Here is a 26,343-nt window from a genome sequence, read left to right on the forward strand (position 1 = left end):
AAGAAGGGTCAAAGATGGTAAGAACACATGCATAGCTCAGCCCAAGGAAGTTTATTCATGAGAAGACTTGGAGTGAAAAAGAGAATACCACTACCATCTGTTGGCAGATCTAAGCTTGTATAGTCTTGGAGGAGCGAGTAGTACAAGTCATCTTTATAAGCTAATGCAGAAACTGTAGTGAGTAGGGTCGTGTATCAGATCGACCTGATACACGGCCCTACTCACTACAGTAGGAACACGGCAGGGCGTGATTGCCAGATATCAGAAAGCAGGTATGGTTCTGAGGGGCAGAGGACAGGTGCAAGGGAAGTGATCTGGTGCCCCACATTGTATGTGGCTACTGATAGGAGAGGGCAAGGTCAAGACCCAGGTAATGCAGGCTAGTCCCGAGGCAGTGGTATAGCTAATGCTTAACAACCAGCTCCCTGTGGAAGGACACAAGCGTATTGTAGCATTTGCCAATTTCCATGGTGTAAAAACTTCCACCATAGCCAATTTCAAAGCTACCATCATAATGTCACAGAACTCATAGTTAGGAGACATGCCCAATCAGTTCTCAAGGTCCACTACAAGTTGGCTTAATTGTACATTTTAAAAATAATGTTTAGATAACAGCAAAGTCCAATGCTATTCAAAGTCAAATGCAAAAAGCTTTGAAATAATTAAATTTTGAAAAGTAATGTTTATAAGTTTCTCAAACTGTCTCTTCCTCCTAACCTGTCCATATACATCTCTTAAAACCACTAGTTTCTGGTGAAGAGCCATAACTGAAAACTTGTTAAAATTGAGGAAAGAAGACTTTATCTAAGACTGCAAACAAGTCTTGGTAATCTGTGGACCAAATATGTCCTGTAAAGGTATTTTGTTTAGCTGTATGATGCTTTAATGTTTAAAAAATCATTGTCAAATGGTAAAAAAATAAAGGGGGGGTGGATTTTACTTCCAGACTTTTAGCGTCTTACAAAAAATTGGAAGAGCTTGCAACTCTGGCGTAATTTTTCATACAGTTGAGATCTGCTGGAGTGTGGAAGAAGGAGCTCCTTCCAGAGAGAGCATGGACTCTAGGTTGCCACAATTCCCACCAGTCCTGACTGCCTACTGGCCACAAAGGCCAAATGTCCCGCAGCAAAGACCAGCAAGGTGCTCACCAAACCCATTTTCTCTTCTTCCTGAACAGGCACACCATCTATTACATTTCCTGGTCCATTTGAGTTAAGAAAGCCATGTGATGGGGTCAGACCAGAGGAACATCAGCTGGAGTGCAGCCCTTTGCTTATACTCTTCTCCCACCTGCTGGGTGGATGCAAGTGACATGAAGGAGCACTCTGAGGCTCTAGGGAGTGGTGGACACTAGATGGAGAAAGAACCCGAGTCTCTGAATGACTGTGTGCAGCAAGCCCTTCCCCAGCCAGCACCAGACTGAAGTGGGCAATGCCTTTACGTGTTGTGCCTCTAAGGCAGCCTACCCTGACCTCTTAGTTGGCACTTCTCAGTCCCCTTGAGTTGCTGTTTTTCTCACACCTGACCCACTTTACTTACTCATAGTATTTGCCTGGTCTTAGAAGGCGTTTAAATGTATAATTCCTGCTTTGGAACTTTCCTAAATTCTATCAGGACATTTAATATCTTAGGTTCTTAATTCATCCACCGGGAAAAGGAGGGGTTGGATCACAGAATCTCTATAGCCCATGCCAGCGCCAACATTCTGTGAATCTATAACCTGTATCTGCCAATCAGTAGCCACTGAATGGGTTGTTAGGATCCAGATAAACTTGTTAACACAAAGTGTTGAATAGAAAAAAGGAAATTAGCTTTCATTGCTGAATAGCCTTAGATAATTTACATTTTTTTAAAGAAATTACCAAAATTATACTTTGAGTGTTTACACGAGCCAATACATGAATTAGAGGACAATGATTAAACTTCTCACATTCAATACTATTGTATGAACAGTTCAGTAAAAATGTGTCTCAAAAACAAGAGGTTACAGTGTTCAATAATTTAACAACGGGATTTTGTGCCAAATATTTTCCTTCTTAGGTAACAGTGCAAAGGAAATGAGAGTTCTGTGTACTCTTGATCTTGACCCGATCGTTCAATTCCCCTTTTTTTTTGTTTTATGGAAAAAGCAAAATTTGCATTATTGACTATTTAGGCAGCACTAGTGGCCACTGTTATTCAGAGTCAAATGCAGAAACTGGTGGTTTGAATTCAAATATTTTGCTGCTCACATTTGGGAAGTATGTTACGTGTGAAAAACAAAAGTTATCTCAGAAAAAAGACATAGTTAATACTACTAGGTTATATTTGTCTTAAATTACTTTAAATCTTCTCTGACATCAGTCTTTTCTTGAGCTTAGTAATTTAGTATTGCTACGTGACTTGCTTGTCAGTATTTAAGAGACTTTACCAAAAAGTGCAATACAATTTATTTTCAAAGAAACACAGTATAATGGAAAAATAAATTAACTTACGGTCCCAGACATTTTGTCCAGTTCACTCATGGCCTCATGAATAGCAGCTTCTAAATGGTTATTTAGCTTTCCACCTCTGGAATTAATGAAAATAACACACCAGATTAATAAATAACACACCAGTCTCAATTTAATCCCCTACTCAGAAAACAGAAGTACCAATCCCACCAGAGAAAGTCAATTTATATTTACATTTGAAAAAGTCAGATGACAAACCGCTCCAGGATCCTCACCACTGAATACTAATAATAAAGTCACTGAACGACACAAAAATGGAACACATGAGAGGGGACCGCGGATTCTTTCCCCACCACATGCTTCTTCCCCCGTCTGATGTTTTTGCAAGAGAACTGGGCCATGGGTCATCTTCCCCACAGATGCAGCTTGTCCTCCAGGATTCCAGCCTGCCCTGCATTGCCTCTTGTTCTGGCTTGTCTTTCTGGCAGCCGGGGAGGGACTGAACTGCAGACTCTGGCCACTAGGGAGCTCCCTCTGCCCTCTCTGGCGCGTCCTGGCTTCCAGAGTTGAGCAAGTGAAGGCTGAATCTGGTGTGCCTGAGTACGCACGTTGCATGTTCTGGGTGGGCAACAGCTTCGCTTGTCAGGCCCAAGGCTCCCTCCATGCCTGGGCCCACCGCATTTTCCCCCAAACTAAAATAACTTACGTATTTGAACAGATAAAGAATGACTCTCTCAGAGTATCTATCACTCGTCTGAATTTTTTTTTGCTACTCAGCATTACGCACGTGTGGTCCGAATAATAAAAAACAGTACATCTGCCACTATTGAAACCATAGGAAGTTGTTGAACTAACTACTTAAAATCAGGCAAATCCATATTATCTTATCTCCTTCTGTAGTTTTGCACCCTTCGTCTACCGTAACTTATTTTTTCCTTTTTTATGTGTATAAATAATGACCCAATTATTCTGAGTACTAAGGTGATTCATTTCATTCCCCTTGTCACAGCAATTACTAGAAAAGGTGCAGAGATAAACCTTTTCAGAACAGGCTGTCAGCATGGTTCTCCAAGAGTTAAGTCCCACCTTAGCACCTACACGGAGATTGGAAATTTGCAGTGGTGGAGGAATTTGGCTCATAGTCCCATTTAGTTTGGCTCACATCATGTTTAAAAACATATTTGAACTTTAGTGGAATGCCTTTAGATGAGGTCTTTCGGTTTACCATAGCCCCCACCAGGTTTTACCCTCATATGCCGGACTGGACAATTCACACACTTAGTTTCTGTGTACACCCTGAGGAGTATACTGCCAGGAACATCATGCATGCTCCACATATTTACTAAAAATTTTGTCCAAAGCTAACATGATGTCTCGATATTTTGGGAAACATATATGAATTTAAGTCACTTTAACTGAAAAAAAAAAAAAAAGGTTAATGGAATGCTTTTAACTAAATTATGTGGGAAATACAGCACCAACTCCTTCCTCTCACCTTTTGCTGGCCTGTAAGCTAGCTTCTAGCTTTTACATTCTTCCCACTTATTTTTAGAGATATAAACAATGCAGAAAAGTGCATAGAATAAATTAATCCCTAACAAACCCACTTCCAAGAATAAACTGATAATAAATTACCTACTTCCTTTAAGTCTTTTTTACCAAAAAAAAAAAAAAAAAAAAGCTGAAATTCCCATTTGTCATCAATTCCTAGTCCCATTCTCTCCCCCCCTTCCCCAAAGACAACTGTGTTGTGTATCTTTCTAGTAAGTTTTTATTTTTTTTATTTTTATATTTTATTTATTTATTTGAGATTGAGGGAGAACACAAGCAGAGGGGCAAGGTGAGAGGGAGAAGCAGACTCCCCACTGAGCAGGGAGCCTGACTCAGGGCTTGGTCGTGGACCCTGAGATCATGACCTGAGCCAAAGGCAGACGCTTAACTGACTGAGACACCCAAGTGACTCTGTTTTTATATTTTATATGTCCATGAATGGTACCTGGTATTGTCTTTTATGTGTGTGTGTTTTTAATATACACACAAAGATGTCTATCAGGTATGTTATGGTATACATACTATTCTGCAACTTGGCTCTTTCTCCCTTATCACTGTCCAAGCACTGAGCACTGTCCAAATTGATATTATAATCTATTTGTACACTCTTTTATTTACCTACCCATTCCAGTTTTAAGGGACCATGAGCATCTGGTGCAGTCAGTCTGAGTTGCTTTCCCAGTGAAAATTTTGCTATGCCTGATTCTGAATTACTTGAAGTGTGGGTGGAGGGGTGCAGTCTGATCCCAGGACTCTGCAGGTCCTGTAAGCTTGGTTGGGGTTGGGTTGGGGCCCCATTTATGGGCTGTTTGGCAAAGGCCTTGACAGTATCACATGTTGCCTAGTTGCCTAACAATATTAAACCTTGAGTAATATGTTAAATAGATTTAACTTAACTATTTCTTTTGCTTTTAAAAGTATGAATATACATTTCAAAAGATATTTATGTTATGAATATTTATTATAATATCTTATGGACTTATAATAAACTACTTAAAGTACTCAATGTCTAAAATGAAAGTAAAACATTTCAATGAAAAACCATTAAAGATTTTTCATTTTCTCACTTTTATCTTAATAGCAAAAATAGCTATTATTTATTGAAAATAGTCAATGTGCCAAGAATTGTGTTAAATCTTCATAAACATTATCTCAATCCTAACAGCAAGCCTATGAGGTAGGCATTATGACAACTGTTTATACGCAATACTTCATGACCTTTTAGGAGTACTGGTAAAACCAATTCTAATTTGGTAATGAAGAAGATGGATATTTAACTACAAATAATTTTTTAAAAATAATAAATTCAAGGAGCCATGAAAAGATTTTCCGTATGAAAAATTGCAATAATATCACCATTAAAGTATAAAAATAATTCAATATTATTTGCTGAATAAAAAGACAGAATTTAGGACTTTGTGATCTCATTCTTCAACAAGGTGTTTAAACTGTTTGTAAACAGCTTATATTAATTTAAGCTAAATTAACAGTGTTTTTCCTTTAACAAACTCAAGTAGTAAATAGAGGGAGAAAGGACTACTTGTGGAAGAGAGAATAGATACAGAGAGGTGGGGCATGAAATTACTTGAATGCATCAGGATATTCAAGAGGTAAAAGGAGACGCTCCCAGGTGTTAAAGCTGCAGACTAATTTTTACACTAACTGGTCAGGTAAGGGAAGAATGAACTCAAAAAAGGAAGAAAAATTTCCATGAGTTCATGAAACGAATAATTAGTCAAAATTCAGTCTTGCAGTACCGAGGGCCTCCCTGTGGAGTCTCTTCCACTATTTTCGATTCCCTGCTGACATTTAATAATAAACATTTTTACTAATGGACACTCTAAAACCTACTTGATTAAGCAATAGATGTTCATATAATCACATTTCTAGTTATTAATGGAGATAATTGCCACTTCTATTCTTCACTGTCTATATTGTCACACATTATCCTTACCTTCACTAATTGAGAAAAAAGACAGGTACACATCTGTGAATGGTACAGGAAATGAAGGAAATGAGAAATTGCACGTTGCTCTACACTGTCAGTTTAGAATTTAAGCAACTCACTTCATGTAGAACAGAACAAATTCGCGTGACACCTAAATGTCAAGAATCTTAGATTCTGAAACCTAATCCATAGAGAAGGTATGAAGATTGAAGGAAATTTAACATGCTGGGGTAACTGGGTGGCTCAGTTGGTTAAGTGTCCAACTCTTGGTCTTGGCTAAGGTCATGATCTCAGGGTTGTAGGACCAAGCCACATTTTGGGCTCCACACTCAGCAGGAAGTCTGCTTGGGATTTTCTCCCTCTCCTTCTGCCTCTCCCCTTCATGTGCTCGTAGATGTGTGCTCTTCCTCTCCCTCTCTCTCTCTCTAATAAATAAATAAATATTTAAAAAAATTTTACATGCTAAGTATAATTTCTTGGTTTTAAATTCAAAGTATGATTTATTTCATCACTTTATCACTTTCCAGCTTAACAAAAATCAGATTATCAATTTTTAAGTTTATATGCATGTATAGATAGAAGATTTGATCCTCATTTCAGTGAAAATCGTAACAAATCTAAAAGCTATGGAATTTTTTCTTTAATGAAGTTATTTTCTCTTTTAAGTATAAATTGACCCCAAGTAACAACCTCAATACATATATGTTAGTATTTCTTTTGTGATTAGGCTGTAATAGGTGTATCAGTTTAAAAATATTTATTGTGCAGTTTGATTGCAGAATATTGAAAATTAAAATGACTACATAAAATTCTAAGCATCTAAATAGGGTGGTAGAATGTTTCAATTGGCAAAAATATCTCATAATTGTGTTTTCTTCACCTGTATCTTTATAATAAAAAGAGCTGTTTACTAACTACTTACCATGTGCCACATACTGTGCTGAGGCTTTTTTTTTTTAAGATTTTATTTATTTATTTGACAGACAGAGATCACAAGCAGGCAGAAAAGCAGGCAGAGAGAGAGAGGAGGAAGCAGGCTCCCTGCGGAGCAGAGAGCCTGATGTGGGTCTTGATCCCAGGACCCTGGGATCATGACCTGAGCCGAAGGCAGAGGCTTTAACCCACTGAGCCACCCAGGCGCCCCTGTGTTGAGGCTCTTTTTAAATTACCTATATTATAACAATGCTAAGAGGTAGATATTAATATACCCATTTTAGGAATGAAGAATTTAGGCTCAGAGAGGTTAAGCAACATGCACAATGGCACACAGCTCTAAAGTGGGGGAAACAGGATTTGAACTCAGGCCCCAAACCAACCTCTTAACCATCTTATTCCAAATTCTGCTTTTCTTTTTCAGTTGCTTCTTCCCTCCTTTTCTTCTGTCTATAAAGGCAGTCAAATCTTTGTCAGTTTCATGTTATTTTTCAGGAACTTTCATATTAAGGGTAGGAAGAAGCCTAATTAATTTATGTCAGCTCTCTTTATTCCATATTTATTTGCTCTTCAACCATGGCCACTTTGTTTTTACACCTTCCACTTCACTGGAAACTGTTTTCACTAAGGTTGCCAATAGCCTTTAAATCGCCTGGTCCAATGGAGATGTCTCAGCTCTTGTCTTAGGGGACCGCTGTTTATCATTTTATCATTCTAGAAGCTTTTGGTCTTTGGTTTCTAACATCCTATTCTACTGCCCCCCACCCTTGCCCCCATTCTCTTTCTCCTTTTTGATTTTTCTCATCGTCTTCATTATCTCTAGCAAATGTTCAAATGCCCAAGCGGTTCAATCCCTGGCCCACTGTTCAAATGGGCCAAAGGATCTCTGTGTGATCACAGCCATTTTTACATAGTCCAATACTGCTTCTTCCCAGTGTCAGACAGTCCATAGGCACCCCATGTGACTTAACAGTCCCCCCCCGCCCCGTATTCTCCACTTCAATCAGTGGTTCTACCACACACCAAGTCATCCTGGTAAAACCCTGAAAGTTCCCTTGATTCTTTACCCTCCAAATTCCAATCAAGCACCATGACATTCTGTGAATTTTACCTTCTAAATATTTCTGCAGTACACTCCTCTTCCTCCATTCTCATCGCTCCCATTCTGGTTTGAGTCCTCATCCTCCCTTGACTTCTGCCATGGCCTCCTAAACAATGTCCCTGTCTCTAATACAGTTCCCCTCAAATTTATCCTCCATACAGACATATCTAAAGTGAAAATCTAACCACCTGTCCCCTCAGGCACTTCCAATAAGATAAAGGAGCGTCTGGGCCCTCACTAAGCTCTTCATGACCTGATTGCTGCTTACACCTTGGCTGCATCTCTTACAATTTCCTGTCTGAAGCTTTACAATGCCCCAAATCGGACTGCTGATCCGTCTAAACGCTATCCCACCCCATGCCGTCTTGGTCCTTATTTCCTTCGCCTGGCTAATACCTATCCAGTGTGTATGGCTTAGCTCAGGTATCTCCTCTACAAAGTATTCCCGTACCCGAGTTTAATGCCACTTTTCTATGATGCTCAAGTATATACTATACATATTGCTGTCATCGCAATTTTAACATTTTGTTTCTGGATCTGTCTCCTTGGCTCAACAGTGAGCTCCAGGGACTCAGCACAGATTTTTGCTCAATTAGTCTCCTTAAACTGGGGAATAACTAAGTGATTAAATGAATGAATGAATGAATGAATGAATGAATGGGTTCAATGGGTCATTTGTCACTCATGTGACTTTCAACTAATTATTTAAGCTATTTGGGTCTGAGTGTCCTCATCCATACATGGGCTTAGTCATTCTAGCTCATTTTGTGATTGGGAGAATAAAATAATGGATTTTAAATAGCATATGCAAAATGTAAAGTATTCTATTGGGCATTTGTAAGGCAAGTCAGTCTGCATAGGCAATAGCATGACAAATAAGGCTGTTTTTATTAAAATTTGCCTCCTAGTTCCTTCTTTTACATCTCCAACCCACATTCTGAGTTTATGGTTTCATGACAGTTCCTTTAGATAACGCCACTTAGGACCCATGTAAATTCACCATAACTAGTAAACTAGCTTAGAAGAAAAATAATTTCAAATTGCTATTTATTACTTACTACCTTTCAGAAATTGATTAATACCAAATTTATGGGGGAAAATACAGCTCATTTCAAGGCAGTATATTTAAATATTTGGAAGTGTTAATTCATTTCTGTGTTATTAGTTATTTTGGATGTTTTGCACATGATTCAGCTAAGTGGCATATCTCACTGGAGGAAAGATTTTTGGGATCTTTTACGTCAAATAAACAAGTACTGTTGAATGTTCCATAGCAAGTGGCCCATTGCAAATTTGTGATGTAGGTAATTTACAGTTTCCCTCCTTTCATCCAGAACTTGATTAATTTTGTGGGCCTTATCCTACCACAAAGCTCTACATAGTCAGAGTAGAGGGGGCTGGCCTCACCATATTCTTTATCTTTTCTGTAGAGAATCCAGCAGTTCACTAGGCCATCGCCACAATCAGTGCCAACTTGCTACCTTCGAAAGAAGTCCCCAGCATAGGGGCACAGGAGTTTACCTCTTGTGGTTGGCATCTTTTTGTGAGGCAGTTTATTGAGCTAAAGAGTCTCCCCAAGAGTTGTTGAGTTCTGAAAGATCACCTCTGGCCCACTAAGAAAGAGTGTTCTCTAATAGATACTACTGATACTATATATGCAAGATACACTACTAATACACTACTAATCATTCTCGTAATTCTTGGGTGTTTGATAATATGAACATTTTAGTAACTGAACAGACATGTAAATTATATGTATTTTTGAATAACTTTCCATGTGCATATACAAAAGCACATTTGTAGTTCTCCAACTTAAAATGAAATAATAATTATGATATGCAAAACCACATTGTATTACAGTAGAAACTGTGTTTCAAACATTATCAACTTGTCCATACAATATTACCCAAAATATAAAGATCTAGAAATACTGGAATAATAGTGTCTCAAAGTACAACTTCCTTTTATAATTCCAAAGAAAACCTGTTATTCCTGCCTTAAGAAAAAGGAATTACTTACCATCACTTTGACTAATAGTAAATCTGCCAAAATTATTTACCCGTGTACCTTTGGGGGTAACTCCCATTCCTACTCCCAAAGGGATAGACTTTAATGACATTTTTATTTTTCTCTTTTATTTATTTGTTTTTAAGGTTTATTTATTTATTTATTTATTTATTTTAGTGATCTCTGTACCCGACAGGGGGCTTGAACTCATGACTCCAAAATCAAGAGTCCCACGTTCTTCTGACTGAGCCAGCCAGGTGCTCCTTGCTACACTTTTAAAAACTATTTAATTGCTATGAGAGTGTTTCTTTCCCAGGAAATGAGAGGGATGGAGGTGGAGGGAGTGAGGAAAGAGCTCATGAAGTGGGAAATCCCACACACAGTACAAATTGTTAAGAAAAGAAAATATTTTCTGTGATAGCTAATTTGACTTAACTGTAATGGTCTTCTTGGGTGATAACTACTAAAATGTCTTTGGCAAGCCCTAAGATGGACAAAATTAGTTGAGATTTTTCTTTTGAACAAACACCAGGAAATTATATCCATGAAAAACAAAATGGTGGGAAAAAAAATTTGGTGCTTACTTTCTGTTCCTTTTCCGGGCTCGGCTGTAGGCTTCTAAACCTTCTGTTAGTGTCTTCAAGTTCTCGGGCTCCACCTGAGTGAAGGCATGAAGACCAAACCATATTACCCAGACCTGAAATTGTTAACAGCATTTTTACTTTCCTGCTGGGGGAAGGGAGGCTTAGCTTTCACAGCCCTGTCAAATGTCCTGTCCTTGCTCAGGCAGAGGTTGACTGTGTGGCTCCAGGCTGTAACATCAATGGAAATGAAAGATAGTCTGACTTTTCTACTGTCAGCATTTTGAAAATAACATTTTAAGAACAAAATCTGGACTTTAAATAACCTTCAATTCACAAAATCATAAATCAGAGATCCCTGCTTTGCTTTCTCTACTGCCTGATACTCCGTAACTGAAAATTTGTACTCTGTCAGGGGAGGACAAGAGCAGTGGTTAGTGAAGGAGGTGGGCTTTGGAGCCAGTAGGTGGAAGTTTGAATCTGACCTGCTCACTTTCTACATGAATGAAACACTCAAATGTTCTGGGCCTCAGTTTCCTCCTCTTTAAAATGAGGGCAGTAATACCTACCTTCCGGCTAGAATTGCTGGGATAATCAAAATGCAGCAAGCCAGGTTGAACACAGCTAAGCAGAGAGTCACTATTATTACCTAGTAATATCAGGCTCTGCACAGGCCACAAAATGAGCGGGAAGTAGGCTACCATAGTCCTTCCAGTCAAGGGAAGAGGCTGTGGCTACAACCTAAGGGTGCGTCCACTCCCTTCTCCTTTTAACACTGCCAAGAATCTTGCTGCTTCATCACCCTGTGGCCACCAAATGGTGATGGGGGACTTGTAGGGGTGGGGAGGTGCAGCCTTTGCCACTTTCCCCCAATAATCTCTATCATGGTTCTTGAAGCCACCCTTCCAAGATAAACAATTAATTAATAAGAAAACTTGAACGTGACTTGTGAATAAAAACACCTTTAGAAGAACATTGCTTAAAAAAAAAAAGAAATTGCTATTTTTATTGATCTTAAAAAAAACCCAATTTAAGTAAAAACAGTGTTGCTTGCTGTGTAAACACAGTTTCAAGGCAAGTCTCCCAGCCATTGCTTAACCCAGTTTTTTCCCCAACCCTATGCTACTTTTATATATAAATTTGAGAGGTTGCCCAAATCCCTCATGGTTAAGAAAATAAATACTAAGAAGCAAAGAAATTATTCTTTTCTCTTGAAATCTCCCTAACTCATGAATATCATTTATAAATAATTTTTCTTTGACCCCTTCAAATTGAGTACCCAGTAGTGTGTAACAAAGTGTTTCCTTTATCAAGTTTGAAAATAGGCATTTCTAAATATTCAATGAGAAAAACAATAGAATAATGAAAACATATTCCTTTTCATGACTTTTGTATTTTGTCCTGAAGGATGCAAATATCTAATATACAGTTCACTGGGGATACCTAATTTCTCATGTGCTAGAACAAGAGACAATTTTGTTCTAATAACACTTCATGGAAGTCATGAAGAAAAGCGTCTTGCTGAAATAACTGGAAAATCTTAAGTAAGATGAATATATCCATGTGTTGTTTAAAAAAAAAAATTGGTGCCCAGATACATTCTCACATTTCATGTTAGAAAAGAGGTTTCATCTTATATTCATTCACACGAAGAGAAAATGAAAGATATTTCACACATTATATTTATGTAATCTATGGCTAATTCCACTTATATTTAAATGATTCTCCCACCCCCATCCTTGGCAGTAGGAAGGAAGCTCTCTTGTAACATAAACTTATATAGGAGATACAAACTAGTGTAGTGAAAGGTCTCAGAAGGGACTGATACAAGCAACAGAAAGAGTCATAGTGAAACAAAGCAAGACCAATATAAAGACTTACCTCACTGGTCTTAATTCTTAAAAACTATGTTAGGTAAAACTATTTTTTTAATCTTCAATTTTTATTTTTAATTAAGTAAGGAATAAAGGGCAATAAAAACATTTCTTAAAAAAACATTTCTTGTGCATTTATTATGGAAAAAGCACTCTTTTATCATTTAGTATGGTATTAGTGCAAACTAGTATTATTTTTGTTATTTTACAGATGGGAGTCAGTGAATTTAAGTAACATGGCCAGCACTGAAACTCAGGTCTGACTCCAAAGTGCTCAACCTCTCCACCACACCAACTACAATATACATTGAAGTATATAATCATTTTACACACACACACACACACACACACACACACACACACACACTAAAAAAAAAACTAGGTCAAATTATTTTAAAACAAATTAGATATTTACAGAAATTTAGATAATACATGCCCAAAATTACCTTTAAAATTTTTTTATGCTTGGATAATTTTCTGCTGATTTTTCTGAACTAATTCCCTACTGCGATTTTTTTTTTCATTTAAATTGACTCTAAGGCTGTAAGGTACTGTATAATGAACTATATTATTTATAAAGGAGTCAATGACCTTGAAAAGGAAAGCAATGATGGTGCTTTCTGAAACTAAATACAAATAAGATACACATCACAGTTTATTTCTGATATGACAAGATAATACATATCCAGAGATAAATGTTTTAGCTTGTTTTGTTTCAGAATTTTAGTACGCTCCTGAATTGTGAAATATATGAAGAGCGTATGTTTTTTATAGGGAATTATTCATACACTTACGCAATATTCAAGAAACTCTTTAAGGATACTCCTGCCCCCTAAGATGGTATTAGAGAAGAACAAAATAAATTCAATTTCTAGTCAAACAGAAATCATATTTAATGATTTAATGAATATTCCGTCATAAATTACTTAGCTAACTTATAAATGAAGAAAGTACTGAGAAATCAAATACAGCAGTGTAACATTAAAAAGGATAAACACACAAATATTTCTATAAATCTTACACCGAAGGAGCAAGTAATTTAAAACACTTAATACTTTGATCTGTAATTATAACCTTATATTCCTGCACATTCAGAAGCCAGGACTTCCATAAATTACTTAATTCCTATCTTGGTGAGAAATCATGGGAGGACTTTATAATGTACCTTTACTCATATAATGCTCGCTCTAATAATGATGATGCTAATAGTAATGACCAACATGGTCATGTGTCTCTGCACATATGTCATTTAAGGATTAGAAAAAATTACCAGAATTTATATGTATTTGTAGTTCACATATTATCTCATGTACAAATATACACACATATTGAATATTTTTTTGACTTCTAAAACCCTCTTTCACTCATTCACATTCTTTAGGTACCACAATTCTTCAACACAAATAGTCCTATGGCCTGTTCAGTAGGGTTAGAAACATACCCAGAAACGTACCCATATGCTCCTATAGGGTGGAAGTTTAAGAATTTTCTGAAAAAGTCTGAATCTCTGGTTGCTTATTTTATTCACAAGGCACATACTAAAATTTGGTAATTTAATTAAGTTCGATCTGGGGTCAACACAGTAGCACGTAGTCTATCTTAGAAGTAACTTAAATCTACGACAAAGGGAGACACAAAGCTTTCAGAGAAACAAGCCGACCCTCTGACAGTGAGGGAGAGTATGTATTAGGAGATCCTGGATCAAAGATCCTAGGTCACTTTTGAATAGAGTGCATTAAGTAAAGATGATGTAAAAGTTTCCTGCAGGCTTTAAACCTGATAACAGATTGAATTTCTGTGTGACTTACTTGACTGCTACTTGGTTGTGAGGCAAAGCTGTCACACAGAGGTCAAAGGACAGAGTACAAGTCACATCCCAGGTTTCATAAGAGAGGCAGGACAGCTGGCAGGACAGCTGAACTCGAGCCGCCTTTTCTTTTTTTACGTCTTTTTTCATGTCATCAGCTCCTGTTGTTGGGGAAATGGTACTGTGCAAAGAGTACTAAGCTTAGAGTTAGGAGACCAGGGATGGGGCCTGGCTTAACTGCTGTCACTGCTCACTGTGACTTTAGGAACGCTACTTCGCTGAGCTTCAGCTCCCTCAGCTGTAAAATAGGGACGGTTGTGCACATCTTCACGGGTCCCTGAGAGAGTCTAGAAAGACAATGAAGCGCTTTCTAAACACCAAAGCACTCTTTACCAAAGGGTCATCAGTGGCATGTGAAACAAGGACACAGCTCTAAACATTTTTAATATTTATATAGCTATACCAGTTTATATTAGAAAAACACAAAAAAATTATACCTATAATTTTGTATGTATTATATCTTAGAGTAAGACTGAAAAGTTATTTGAAAGTGGCTCGAACAATGCCTAGTTCATAATATGAGTCCAAAAAGTCTTTGTTGATTAAATAAATAAGTAAATAAATAAGTAAATGAATCTGAATAAAATTTTAAACTAAGTAATAGTACAGGGAACATGCAACGTTATTTTTGGGTTTATTTTTGTGGGGAGGGGCAGAGGGAGAGGGAGAAAGAGAATCTTAAGCAGACTTCATGCCCAGGGGGAACCCGACACAGGGCTCAATTTCACCACCCTGAGATCATGACCTGAGCTGAAATTAAGAGTTGGACCCTTAACTGGCTGAATTACCCAGGAGCCCCTAAAGGAACACTGCATGCATTTTTCCTTTTTTTTACAGAGAAGTGGGGGTGGAGCAGGGAGGCAGGGAGCAGGTAACTTTAGCTGAAGCCTGGGAAATACAGCCCTGAAGCAATAAGCAAATATGAAACATTTATTAGGTTCATTATTGTCAAACATTAATTAACATTAATTAAACAGTAAATATTTTAAAAAATCTTCCACCTGAAAAAGTCCTGCTAACTTAAGGGCAATATTGCACTATTTTTAAAATCTTGATTTACCTGTGACAGTAAAGGATGAACCTAATTTTCCATCAGTAGTACTCATGGAAAAATTCCTAAAGTGGATCCCATTTTTTTTTCAAATGAACTTACCAAATACACATTAATGATTTGTCTGTGGCATTATCTGAGGCTTTGTGTGCGTGCGTGCGTGCGTGCGTGCGTGTGTGTGTGTGTGTGTGTGTGTGCTTCCTTTCCTCTTTACTTGGGAAGCAGGGTTTTAAGTAATAGGAAAGTAGACTACAGGACTAGAGTAAATCTCTTCTAAATGTACAACAGAGTTCATATTGCTCCACCACCTATACATGCAATTAAATGTTTTGGGCAAGCTCCTATTTCTAAAGCAACACTGTTTAAACGTCCGACGAAGCATGTACCTGCCTCAGACCAAACTCCATTTGCTACTGTCCTTTTGAAAACTGTACCAACCAGCTCAAGAACTCCGTGTAGGTCTCCCTTGTCTGTAACTGGAGATAAGCCTCCTTTTCCTTTTATCTTTGTTCAGGGGGAAAAGATTACAATATCCCACAGTTCACTTCAGGGACATGCACCATCTTACCTAAGCTTTTACTCTGGTTGTTTTGCTAATATTCACATTTTTGGTCTTACCCAGTTCTTCATTGTTATTATCTTCCAAATTTTCATCAGGCACTGACTTCATCAGCCTGGCTTTTATCATGCACATTACTTCTCAATATCTTCCTCCCTTTTCAGGGCGATCCTGTTGCTACAGAGCAGTGGTCGCCCCTGCCATCTCACCAGCCACAAGGCAGCCCAGATACTGTGGTTGGTGATCAGGTGTAGAGACAAGGATTCATTCCCAACAGCAGTTAAGGAGATATATAAGGCAGGGGCAATACACAAAGCACACTTTCAACGGAGAATTATAGTACCAAAGAATACAAACAGCTAATGCTGATAATCAAGCACAGAAAGAATGTTCTTCAAAGTAGAATGTTTAAACATCAAAAGAGAGCTCAAACTTCAGTTATACATCCCTATCCGATGGTCAGCTGTCTTTGATTATATTTCACACTGTCAAAACGTGTGTGTGTGTGTGTGTGTGTGTGTGTGTGTGTGTGTGACACTCACCTAACATATAGAAAGTGGACTGTCCCAAAATAAGTTTGGTTATGAGTTTTAAAAATGATGAGTTTTGTCTCATTTGAATGACTGACTATTCGGAGAAATATTTTTATCTCTACCTGACAAATATAACTGCGTGAAGAAAGGCAAAGTGTTATTCTAAAGAGAGAGCACCCTGCCCACTCCTTTTAAAAACACGTCTTCAGGGGCGCCTGGGTGGCTCAGTGGGTTAAGCCTCTGCCTTCCGCTCAGATCATGATTCCAGGGTCCTGGGATCGAGCCCCGCATCGGGTTCTCTGCTTGGCAGGGAGCCTGCTTCCTCCCTCTCTCTGCCTGCCTCTCTGCCTACTTGTGATCTTCGTCTGTCAAATAAATAAATAAAATCTTAAAAAACAAACACACATCTTCATTTATTCACATGGTGTTGCACAGAAATGTACAACTTTTCTGGGTAATCAGAGGTCTCTACCTGTCCAGCAACAACCAGCATTTCCCTGAAGAGAAACATTGTGGTGCCAGCCTAGATATAAGTCCTTTCCTAAATTTGGCTCAAGTTAGAATACACATTTTATATAAGAGCAATGAAATATGAAGACCTATGGGAAATGTTCAAAAAGATTAAAAATTATGTACTAAAAAAGAATTTTATTTTTTGATTATCACTTGAGTGTCAATACTCTTAGGCTAATTAATGTACGATCAGAGAGGGCAGATGATAATTACAAAATATATTTTAGAAAACAGAGGCACTTTTCCTATTTTTAACTAATTACTGAAACAAGTACATAAAGATAACCATTTTCCTCCACAGTTGTAATGGCTTAAAATGTTTGCATGTTTGGGGTGCCTGGGTGCCTAAGTCAGTTAAGCAGCCACTCTTGATTTCAGCTCAGGTGTCCTGTGATTGAGCTCCCCATCAGGCTCTGCACTCAGCAGGGAGTCTGCTGGAGACTCTCTCTTCCTCTGACCCTCCTTCCTGTGTGCGTGCTCTCTCTCTAAAATAAATAATCTTTAAAAAAATGTTTGCACTTTATGGTGGATAGGTGTAATGCCAGCGGAAGCCATTTCCCTTTCCAAGAATTCCCTAATACTGTGCCAAGAACTGGCAGTGCATTTCTCTGGCTGCGATGATGTACTGGAACACAGCACTGAGGTCTTATTCTTGGCCACCGAACCTTAACTATAAAGGATTCATGGTTCAGAGAGAAACTTGCATCATTTATTTAGAAAAAATATAAATATCTTTCAGACCATCCTTCATTACAAAGTGATAACCAAAGGAAGGAATGTGTTAGATAGTAAGGAGATACTACTTTTGGAACGGTAAAATACCAGACACATAATATTCTTTGGTGTTTCACATAGCTTCAATATTGGGACAGTAGTTTATAGGGGCGATTAGCCCAACTTTCCATAGACTGTTAAACATCTCTACTCATTAATATTGTTCTATGTGTGGGGGTGGGGGTGGGGTAGGAAAGTAAAGGAAGAAAGTCTGTGTTGGTATTTTTTAGAAACCTTGTTGGGAGAGGGAGTTTCAGGCTCACTGAACAAAGTGCTTGAAAACGCTTCCAAGTAGAACTCCTACTTGAAATGAACAGCTAATAATAAGTTATAATCAGATATGCCAATCTGTATGCAATGTGCTGAACTTCATTAAAAAACGGTTATAAACTATTTCATTCATTAAATATATTCATTATAATCCTCTCACCCTCTACCTGTTTAGTAAATCCTTTAATCATGGGTAATGCCTAGGTAAACAATAACTAAACTCAAATCACCACAGTTCTGGAGTGGTGACACCCAAATTAATGAGGTTGTCTAACAAAAGGAACAGGGGCAAGGAGGTTAATTTTTACTGAGACTCTTTTGTGTGCTGGATAATCTATTTATGGTATCTCATTTAACTCTTAAAACATCTTCTGAGTAGGAACTGATATTCCATTCCCACTTGAGAGGTGAAGAGATGGCAGCTCAGGGAGATTAATACACCTACCCAGCAGCATTTAGGGAACAGACAGAGCTGGGATTAAGCTCATGTGAGAATGTCCAAAGCTCGTGCCTCTTTCTGCATTCTCTCTAGTTCTCTGAAGACTATGTTCATATGGTGTTTGATGTTTTGAAATAAAACCTCTTAGGAAGCAATCACCAAAAGTGCAAGACAGTTCTAATGCATTATTAGTAATGCTGCTAGGCTTAATACCCCACCAAAGATGAACAATGCCTTCCTAAGATCATAAGCTGACCAGGTCATTTACTATCATGACAGCCGGCTAAAGTATCAACTTAAGGACAACATGGACATCTCAGCCCCAGGCCGGTATCACTGTTCCAGTCACAGCACTGATCTGTTCGTCCAGAGGCCACCCATGCAACCTAAAAGCAAGAGAGGTGCCCAGCTTACTTTGAATCAGTAACCTGCAATCCTGTTAATTCATTACTTTTTAAAAAATTTTGCCTGCTTCTGAGAAGAATTTGAAGTGGTTTGGTGAGAACAAAGGCTGCAACAGAAAATAAATGATAGGTTTGTGCAATGTCGGGAGTAAGGAGAGATAAGATAATAAATCTACTCTAACACTTGAGTTAACATAGATTTTATCTGGTGGGATCTGACAGAATCTTGGAATAATTTACTTTGTGGACATGGAAATAGTATGAAAACTGAGAATCTAAGAAGGTTTAAAATGATAATGTGTAAGAAAATTGTTTACTAAACCTTTTCTTCTGAGATACTACAAAGATAAACACTAGGGGGATGCGGTTCCACATTCCACATTAGCTAGGTGGAATTAATTAGATTTTACTATAATAAACTCATTGATTATGAAGTCTGTCTGTCTCTCTCTCGACTTTACTAAAATGTCATCCATTGCCACAGTATATATAGTATATATATATATATATATACTATATATATGTACTGCTTACCTTCTTAAAAGCAGAAATCTGATTAGTAGTGCACAAGACTATATTTATGCAACATTGCTGAGGAGACTAAGGGATTCTATGTAAATAAAATTTACATCATGACCAGTTTGTTCACCAGACTGAGAGTATAAATTTTAAAAATGTTTTACTGGAAATCTTTTCAAATAGATCATGCTTTGTCTTACACAGATATTGAACAAAGTTTAATGTTTTCTTGCTGAACCAGGATTACCAAGACATCAAGCAAAGGCCATCTGGCTTGAAGTCAGACAGCCCTGTGTTTGAAATTTCACCTTTCCTGGTCTTATAAATTGAGAACACTGCTTGGCTTGCTGGGCATCATTAAATAAGGTAGGAGGAAGCCCTTCCTTTGTTTTGTGAACTATAGAAGAAAAAAGAGTGCTTGTGAAATAGTACTTTGTTTCGTTTTTTTAATGTGCAAAAGTGAGGGGGGTGGTTCCTGAAAAGACCAGAGGTTTTTAAAAATATTAAGTGCCCTAGAGCTTTTAAGGCTGTTATACCTTCCTTTTTAATGATAGATAAATATTTCATGTGTTACCATTAATATTTTATTATATGTTTCAGTTTTGTACCTCCAAATGTGTGCTTTAAATTATTTTTTTTGAATTACTAAAAATATTCTTGGTGTATCATGATATCAAAGTTTTGATATTAAGGTTGTCAGGATGCAAAATTACAGTGTCAGATGGTGGGGGTGAGGGGAGTATTTGAGGTGACAGAAACAATGTTATGTTCCCTGTTAAGAAATTCATTTACTGCCTCCAATAAGGAAGAAGAATCTGGATTTTAAAAAATGCTTACTAGTGTACAGTGAGTGAAAACCAGTTGATTATTTAAGTGAAGCAAAATAAATGTTTCTTGGGTTCTCAGATAATGATTTTTTTTATTAAAAGTGTATCTCCCAAACATCGGTGAGTAACTCCATCCCAGGAGTTTGCAAACACAGAGTAATCAGAAGATTAAGATCATTGTTTAACGTGAAATGTGTTAAAAGTACATGCCTTTATTCTCCTGAGGACATAAAAGATATTTAGACAAGGCATTTAGGACAGGAAGAATGCTTCCAGGAAAGGGAGGCCATAATCTTTTCTTTCATTAAGCTTTTTGTGAAATGGCGCTTGGAAAAAGACTTGGTTTCATTTGCACAGAGATTGTGAAACGGTCAGTGTCTACCTCTTCTATTTGGAGCTGTCCATTTACATCATAAAAGTCCAGTTTTGCTGTTTCTAATTACTTTTTGAATAAACTGTCAAAAATATTTAGGTTTATCAACTTAAAGAATGTTTTGTCTGGTCTCAGAGAGATTAGAAAATAAAATGTTTTGTGAGTAGGGGTATGGAATTCATTTTCTTATCAAACATAGAAACACTATGCCCAGAGCGTATCCTGACAAGTATATATTAGGCATCATAAGCAATGGGCTTAAGGACCTCCTGGTCATTTGGAAAAAGACAATCTTTTTATTGTGCTGACAAAAATGTTTTTGGTTTCCTGCCATTAAACCTAAGTGCCAGTGGAGGTTTGAACGGAGTTGAAATAGCTTTACATAATATACTCTTTAAGGGAATAATATATATTTATAAGAGTAATTTTTATTTCCTAAGGAGATGAAAAATTATGTTTCCTCATCATATGTGGGGAATGTGCATAAATATCTCCTCTTGGTCATATATAAATTTTTCTATCTGCTTTAAACATTCTATGTATTTCTTGCCTAGTAAGCCAATTCTACCAATTGTTGGGGGGGGGGGACCCAGAAGACCCCTACTAATTTCTTCTAAATTGAATGGTGGTTTCATGGAGAAGTTTTCATTTAATTTGCATGATCAGATTGTGTTAAGTAGAACCAGACTGTGGGGCTAAACATTTCCATATGTTACAAAGGCCCAGAACATTTCCTGAAAGGAGACAGCATTCTGAATATGGGGATGTTACCTGTCTTCCAGAAACGGCTGCAATTGCACCAGGTTTTACCCTCTCCTCAGCGCCATGTGTCCCATGTGAGCACATGGGGGAGATGTGGTCCCCCAGCACTTCCTGTTACCCTACCTCTGCCACTCTCCTGGACTCCAAAGGCCACCAGATTTTTTCCCAGTCCTTATCACTTGCCTTCATCCTCTGTGTATGGAATGAAGAGTTAGGTACATGCAGGGAAGGAAGGCAGAATTAAAAAATTCTGGAAATCTGGTTCCTGGGTTAGAGGCCCTTGTGGGATCTACAAATGCTTCGCAACTCACCCCTTGATATGACATTTTGGTGACTATAACCATCCCCTCTTCATTTTATGCTCCAGAAGTTTGTGAGACCTCAATGAGTCATGAAGAATCCTAATTTCAAATCCAAAGAATCCAAAGTGATGACAACAAAAAATAACAATTGATATCTGAACAAAGGTTAGTATTTGACAATGGATAAAGATTGGTATACCTTCCCTTCCTCGGGGCTTTGTTGACATGAATTGTGAACGTCGTCTTCTCTTACTAATTTTCCAGGCCAAGAAGTAAGTCCTTTGATTTGGCCCCAGACCAAGTCGCCAACGTTGAACGTCCTTGGCCTATAATGTATCAACTCATTTGAAGAAGGGGAATCTGGATTCCTTAGGTCATCTTCACTACTAATGCTTTTAGCGTCTGAAGGGCTAGGCACACACCCATTAATGCTTTTGGCATTAAAGTCTCCATTGTAATGGATGTAGTCTTTGACTAGAGAACTTTCCAAACTATTTGAGGAGCTTGGAGACTGCTCCTCTAGGACCAGTTCTTGCCTTGTGGTGCTCAGCAGCTCGCCAAAGCCCCGACTCTGTCGAGGTCTGTTCCCATTAATGTGTGCACATCTTTCCACAGTGTTCTCTAGTCTCTCCTTAAAACTCATCATAGTTCTTTTGTAGTTATTATACCTGAAATTTTCCTCCAGAATTTTATCCCCTTGACAGTTTCTTGGTGGTAACAGTACCGGGTGCTGTTCCCCAGGCAGAAATGGCAGTGTAGAGACATTGTTGGACCTCTCATGACAAGGACTACTGTGGATATGGCCTGGATGATCTAAAAATTCCTCACACTTCCACCTGTTTTGCTCCCCTCCAGGGCTTTGCTCCCCATCCCACTGTTTTTTGGATGTGTGGCAACTTGCTGACTTGAAATATTCAAACCCATCTCCTTCATTTGAGTTTTTCCCATGGTCCAGATTCCTGGGCAGCCGAGCCCCTCTTGCATTCCTCAGCCTACCATCATGATCGACACTGCCTATGTTTCGTCCATGAATGACCGCACTGACAGCACTGGGGAGACTTAATGGGTCACCAATTGAGGCAGTGAAGGCACTCATGGCACTCAGAGCTGGAATGGGGCTGATCTGAGTTGTACTGTTGACTGCAGTGGTGATGACAACCTGCATCCCTTTGCTGGCTGCATCAACAACTGCTTTGTAAATGGCATCTACAGAAGCATCACCTTGGCCACTCACAATGAGGCCATCCTTCACCTGCTGACCAAGAGATGGGTCAATCCTCTGTTGCAGCTCACAAGATGTATCTTGGAAAGGTGGAAGTGTAGTGTTTGGATTCTCAGGAAGTGCCGTGAGCCCGGGCTGAGTGCTTATTCTTTTGTTTAGGAGAGCTGCATCTTCCTGCATTCTCACCTTGAAGAAACAGACAGGAAGCAGTGAGAGAGAGAAAAGTTTTTAAAGACCTCAACGAGAAAGACCATAAATGGCAAAACAATGAAAGGCAAACAAATGTAACAAGGAGAGAAATATAAAGAAAGGACAAGGCTCACGATGAAACAAAAGTCACTCTGCATGGAAAAGTTTGTGCCTTGATTATATTTGGGTAGGTTTCTTTGGTTGAAATCATTTCATAGGTTTTTTTTTTTGTTTTTTGTTTTTTTTTAAAGAATTCATCATCGAGGTGCTTGGGTGGCTCAGACAGTTGAGCGTCAGACTCCTGGTTTCGGCTCAGGTGGTGATCTGGGGGTCTTGGGATCAAGCCCCTGGTCAGGGCTCGGCGCTTAGTGGGGAGTCTGCTTCTCTCCTTCTCCCTCTGCTGCTCCCTCTGCTCATGCACTCTCTCCTTTCTTTCTAAAACATATCTTTTTAAAAAATAAAAATAAAAGATGTATTTCTAAAATAGAGAAATAAATAATTAAATAAATAATAGAGAACTCATCATTACCAAACATTCTCTAGAAAAGTTAAAGTTGACGTGGTTGGACACAAACTGTTTTCGGGCAATGACTCCACATATTTAAGTGTCATTACAGGTTTTGCAACTTGGGAATCCAAGAGAGAACCTAGTGAGTCACCAGCACTGCTCATATGACAAAGGGAACCAAATTCTGAAAAGGGGTTCTAACTCACTGATATTTCTACTGAAATATAACATAAGCTAAAAGAAAATTCTTTCTCTCTCTCTCTCTCTCTAGATACACACACACACACACACACACACACACACACACACACTCTTAACAATAAAATATTTCTGATACAAAACTATGTTTTTGAAGACTTTAGATAGAATAGTGATATCTACTCTTTAACCTTACCTAGCTACTGACTGGGGGACACCACCATGCTGTTAGCAGTGACAATGGCTCTGTATAGAAGTGATTCTTAATTGGGAAGAGAGGAAGGGAGGGAATGCCCAGCAGGTAAGAATATCAATGTTCAGGACAGGAAGGATGAGTGCAGTTGGAAAAAGTCCCCCAAATTATTCTAATCACACCAAGCCCACTTAGAAATTGCTGCTCCAGACCTTGCTACTTTGGATTTTCTCCTCAACGATTTCTCCCTTCTTGTCTTCACATGCTTTCCCATTAAACCAGAACCAGGGATCCATCAGCCTATCAACGACTCTCTTGTTATTCTCCCCCTGTCTAGACCTACCAGATAAAATCTCAATCTGGGATCAATTTAACTGCCTGCTTATCTATATCCACAGTGAGAAAGCTGAGTATCTGTCTAGGAATTTGGGGCTTTCAGCTATAGCTGGGGACTTATTGTTTCCATCAATCTGATGACCCTCTAGTTGGGTAACATTCTCCTTCACAGCTCTTCGTATCTTGATCCACTTCTTCAAGCGGGCTGCTCCACCATCTCTGGCACTATTCTTAGTGTACAACCTTACTAACAGAGAAAATGGGAGTTGATAGGTTAAGAATTCTCATAGTTCTTATACTCTGCTACTCCCTACCCCCTCATAGCACATACTTGTCTGCAACTATACATGCCCCAAATCCTGCCCCACTTCTCAGTGTAAGAGGGGTCTCTTCTGCTTTCTGAGGGTATCTTGGAAAGGTGGAAGTGTAGTGTTTGGATTTGAGCTCTGGATCCCAAGCACTCCTCAGGGATTTTGCCTCGTTTGTTATCCCTTTCCTACATTATGTTCAATCTTCTCCGCTTTCTTGTTTTGTTTTGTTTTTTGGCTCTTTCCTTTAGCACACAACCATGTGCATAGCTTCCATGTTTTAAAAGTTTGCTTCAACCTACGTCTGCCTTGGGGCACCACCCTTTTACTCTTATGTTTCTCATCCTTAAGTGTTTGAAAGAGTAATCCACACTCTTTAATTCTTAACCGTTTCATCCTTCCATCCATTGCAATCTCTCCTGTGCTCTTACCACTCCACTAAAACTGAATTCTACCCATTACTGGTAATTATGTCCTAAATCTAGGGGATTCTCTTCAGGCTTTATCTACTTGCTTGAGATTCTCAGCGACATGGCTGGGCCCTTTCTCCTCCCTTCTAAATTAATTTAATATACAAGATGTGTCTGAATATTTTCTCATTGTCAAAAAAGTAAAAATGTTCTTTACCACTACTCCCCACCCACCCAAACCTGACTTTCCCATCCCACTCCAAGTCCATTTCCTTTCTCAGAAGAAATCAGTGCTGTAGTACATCCTTGCAGACACTTATGTTTAATACTTTAAGGTGTGTAGGTATATATCTAGTTTTCTTTCCTTCCTTCTTTCACATAAATGGTATAGTATTTTAGTACTATTTTATAATATTATAGTATTAAAGTTTTGCATTCTTGTGGATCTTTTCATATCAGTTATGTAAATCTACCTTAACATTTTAAACTACTAGAAAGACAGATATATTATACACATTTATACATATACATATAAATATATAAATAGTATATTTAGCCATTTCCAGACTGATGGACAATTAAGAGGTTTCTAATTTTTGCCACTACAAATCAAGTTGTAATGAACATTCTAGCATGTGCCCTTTTGTTCACATTGGAAGATTTCTCTAAAATAGATACAAAGAGGTTGAATTTCTGTATCAAAAGATATATATATTTAAAAACCTGATGAACTATCAAATTAACCTCCAAAAGAACTATATCAGCATACAATCAGACCAACAATATATCTAAAAGAATCCGTTTCCCCACACCACTGTCAGCGAGGGATATCAATCAATCTGATGGACACATTAGTGTTGTAATTTGTATAACTCTGATTACTCTTTTCATATGTTCATTAATAATTTATTTTTCATTTTCTGTGAATTTTCTGTTCATATCTATTGCTCATTTTTCTAATCAATTATCTTTTTTCTTCCTGATTTGTAGGAGCTTTTTTCCTATAATGAATGTCAATTATTTGCTATTATTATGCAAGTATTTTCTGCCAGGTGCCACTTGTCTTTAAGTTCATTTAGAATGCCCTTATCATACAGAGATTTTAAAGTTTTATATATTCAACCCTATCACTTCTTTTCTTTTGGACTTCTTGATTTTGTGTCTTACTGAAAGAGCCTTCTCTACCTCAAGATTATTTAAAAAATACTTCTATATTTTCTCTTTATATTTATTAAGTGTTACTCTTTCCGTCTCCTTAATCTATCAGGAATGTATTCAGCTTGTAGAACTAAAAGGGAAGACTAAGTGGTTGAAGCCAGGGAGGGTGGTAAAGGCTGGGCCTGGTGAGTGAGGCTGAA

General features: G+C 38.1%; 1 protein-coding gene across 1 annotated transcript in view; it reads right to left on the minus strand.

The window, feature by feature from the left end:
* The window catches only part of MBD5 (methyl-CpG binding domain protein 5), a 149,529-nt gene that overhangs the window by 3,194 nt on the left and 119,992 nt on the right, over nucleotides 1-26,343 (minus strand). Inside the window, 3 exon segments of the mRNA XM_047722408.1 lie at nucleotides 2,475-2,550; nucleotides 10,558-10,631; nucleotides 21,821-23,029. Coding sequence (XP_047578364.1) covers nucleotides 2,475-2,550; nucleotides 10,558-10,631; nucleotides 21,821-23,029 — 1,359 coding nt within the window.

This window comes from Lutra lutra, chromosome 3, assembly GCF_902655055.1.
Source record: "Lutra lutra chromosome 3, mLutLut1.2, whole genome shotgun sequence".
In the NCBI taxonomy this organism is placed as follows: domain Eukaryota; kingdom Metazoa; phylum Chordata; class Mammalia; order Carnivora; family Mustelidae; genus Lutra; species Lutra lutra.